A 3,679-nucleotide genomic window follows, 5' to 3' on the forward strand; every position below is an offset into this window, starting at 1 on the left:
ATAAGGGGATAAATGTACAGTGAAATATAGGTGAAACCAGAAAGATATCAAATAGATGATAAAATCAGTAAGGGTAGCGTGGTACCAGAGAAGGGACCCCAGTGCATCATACTTCATAGGGTCTAGCAAGGTAACCCATTTCTTCATTGGGACCCCATACCCAACCCCCCACCACCCCCCCCCCCCGGCTGCCCTCCCCTTCCATCACCTATCCCTCTACCCAACACCAGATACTCCTTTCTCTCCTCCAACCTCTATTCACTCTCTGACCCCCATCTCTTTCCCCTTATAAGTGTGGTATGAGTCATTGGGAAATGATGGAAAAAAAAGGTCTTCATTACCTCATTGCATTTCTATATATGTTCCTTCCCTTTTCTCTCCTACAAGTCTTCACGCAATCCTGAAAACATCCATCTTGATCATTTCCTCAATTTTTCTTTGTCTTTAGTACTACTACTACAACTACTTCCACTCTCCCTTTCCTAATTTTGCATATTTACATGCACTTGCTACTGTCTTCTGGCTATACAGAATTATAGAAAAGCATAAAAAACTTTGATGATTTGTTTGACTATGACTACTGATCAACTTCAGAGTTTAGAGCCTGAGAGCAGTTCTAACTCAATATTTTCATTCTCATCATCCCCAACCTCCCCATTATCTCCAAACACAGCCTTAAAAATATCACAAAACCAATCAAACAACAACAACAGTCATGATGCAGAGTCCAAGAAAATCAAGAGAATCAGAGATAGCAGCAAGCATCCAGTCTACCGCGGGGTGAGAATGAGAAACTGGGGCAAATGGGTATCCGAAATTCGCGAGCCCCGGAAAAAATCCCGCATTTGGCTGGGGACTTTTCCTTCGCCAGAAATGGCTGCCCGGGCACACGACGTGGCGGCCTTAAGCATTAAAGGCACGTCTGCAATATTGAATTTTCCAGAACTGGCGGGGTCGCTCCCGCGGCCAGCATCGCTCAGCCCACGAGATGTCCAGGCAGCAGCAGCGAAAGCTGCAGCCATGGAAAAGTTTGATTCTCTATCATCTTCATCGTCATCCACGTCGTCCACGTCACCATCGTCGTCGAATGGAAGAACGGCCACGTCATTGACCTTGTCGTCGTCGTCGTCATTATCATCACTAGTCTCGGCTATAGACTTGTCAACCACCTCAGAGGAATTGAGCGAAATTGTGGAGTTGCCAAGTCTAGGGACGATGATTTTTAACGAGACATCAATGGAGCTGAGGAATGATGATTTTGCATATTCTGATTCGGTAGATGGATGGCTGTATCCTCCTCCTGATCAGCAGCTGTGGATGATGAGCAGGAATGGTCATGATGATCAAGATGATCAAGGTGGATTTTCGAGCAGCTTTGAGTCTTTGTTGTGGAATTATTATTAGTTAGATAGTTAGTGATGGGATGGGATGGGATATTGGTGAATTTTTCATATGTGGGTGGGCTTGTTGTTGATTAATTTTTGTTGTGTGCTGGTGTTGTTTGTACATGTGTGATGAATTTTAGCTCCTCCTACTTTTTCTTGGAGGGCTGAAAATAATCTCTCTGTCTCCCTCCCTCTCTCTCTCTCTCTCTGTCCTTGTCTGCTTGCTTCTGTAACCTCTTCAATGAATCTAACTGTACAGTGTTAGAAGCCAAAGAGAAAATGTCATAAATTCCTTTGAATGGTTGTTGCACACACATTAACACCTCCCTCTTTCTCTCTTTCTTTCGTTTTTTTTTTTTTTGCCTTTTTTTTCTTTTGGGACAAAGGGACTGGGGAACTGAGGGTAGATGAGATGATTGCTTTCGCTAAAGAATTTGCAGGTGCTGGATGCAGACTCATTTTTGGTAAAGTCCAAGTGATCTCTAATTTATGTTTAGGGATTTTGCCCTCCAAATTTGGCTAAGACTTCTTTTGAGATGTACATTTCATGGCAGGATACAATTAGACCTACAATTATAGAGGCCCTTGGTCCTAGCATCAAGACATTGTACAGTAACACAATCATGAAAAAGCAGAAAGAGGAACTTTACTCAGTAAGCCTTTTAGAAAATTATCCTAAAAGAAGCTGATTATGAAGGGATCCCCCACTGACCTTTGTTTTTCCTCCTTGCCATTCCTAGTTTCCATTTTTTGCAAAGGTTTTTTTAACATCTCAAAACCCTAGTTTCTTTATTCAGCTTGAGCAATTTGCTATCTGGCAGATAGCAACGTGTTCAATTATGGAACTGTGTGATATTGATTCTCTTTTTCTACTTATGGTAACAGACGTTGCATGTTCATGGATTTTCTTGTTCACTATTCAACCTATGCTTGGAGAAGCTATGGATATTTTCTCTTTTAAAGAGAAACATTTATGACCTGCTGAAATAAAAACAGCAGCCAGCAAGGACTATAGGACCATCATTTTTCTGCCACCACATGTTCCGTATTTGTTTTTGTACAAAAGTATGGGCCAAAAAAAAAAGGTGATTTTGACCGTTGTTTTCTCAATTTCCGATGCTTTTCTTCCTCATTCCTGGTATATATATGAAAAATGAATTTCTCCAAGGCGAGCCTTCTTTTCACATAAACTGAGAATAACAGAATTAATAGACAAATGACAAGAAGTTCAAGTTCGGTTTGATTGTGTGACAGAGGCAAAGATGAATACTTAGAATTTTAAAGTTTCAATACATTAAGGGATATTTTGAAACCATTTCGGTTTCCGAATAGGAGGAATATGTCACAAAAACCTCAACACTTTATAGTTCCCAGAATTTGCAAGCCCTGTTAATGATTTGATTTTTTGCCAAAAGATTTTTTTAGGAGGATATGCCATTTGAGCTTTTTTTTTTTTTTTAAATTGAAACAGTTTGCCTTTATTCGTAATGTTAATTAATACATCCCCTCCCCTCGAAGGAAAAAGGAAGATTTCTGACTAATATTGTCGACAGCCCACTTATTTAGATTGGATTAGTATAAATTGGTGATGATTTAGCCACGTAATTATATTTCCCTCAACAAAGCAAGCAAATGATTAATTTTTTATACATTGGCAGTATAGTAACATTTTTAACGCTAGCAGTTATGAATATATGCTAATAATTTTTTCAATGCTAGCAGTTATGGATGCATTATGGATATATGTCATATGTGCATGATTTAAATTTCAATTTTGAATCATGGTATGTAATATGATCTAAATTTGTATTGTAAAAAAATTATTTACTGATAGTGTATCAAAAAGTTACTCGCAAGAAAAAGGAGTTAGAAATTTTAACCATCACGTACAATAATTGCAAATTAAAAAAAAAAAAAGGATTGAAAAAAGAGCAGCCAAGGTACACTCTTGAAGGTCAAATTCTCTTGTCTCACCTTTGCCTTTATGTGTATGTTTGTACAGAATATCTGTCTTGACTCTCGAGGAATGCTCGAATCAGATCTGATGGTTTCTTCTCCCAACATATTCTAAAACCGGATTTTGAATTTTTGTGCACTTCGTGAATCAATTCCTACGTGGAGAGGAGTACTTCTTGAGCTTATTTAAAGAGATTAAAATAACTGATGAATTCAGAAATCTTTTTTAAGTGTACCTATACCTGTTTCTAGTTCCCCAGGTGGGCTCAAATTTACTTTTTGCCTTTTGTTTTAGATAAGCAGGCTAGCCTTCCAAATCCAATTGTGCTCCTCAAATC

The 3,679-nt window shown here is 38.7% G+C and overlaps 1 protein-coding gene across 1 annotated transcript; it reads left to right on the forward strand.

Moving 5' to 3' along the window:
• Positions 1 to 212: 212 nt before the first annotated feature.
• Positions 213 to 1,684, forward strand: LOC113704399 (ethylene-responsive transcription factor TINY-like). Its single transcript, XM_027226294.2, has one exon. It carries the CDS (start codon positions 559 to 561, stop codon positions 1,402 to 1,404), a length of 846 nt encoding a protein of 281 aa, XP_027082095.2. The 5' UTR covers positions 213 to 558; the 3' UTR covers positions 1,405 to 1,684.
• The last annotated feature ends 1,995 nt before the right edge of the window (positions 1,685 to 3,679 follow it).

This window comes from Coffea arabica, chromosome 8e, assembly GCF_036785885.1.
Source record: "Coffea arabica cultivar ET-39 chromosome 8e, Coffea Arabica ET-39 HiFi, whole genome shotgun sequence".
Lineage (NCBI taxonomy): Eukaryota > Viridiplantae > Streptophyta > Magnoliopsida > Gentianales > Rubiaceae > Coffea > Coffea arabica.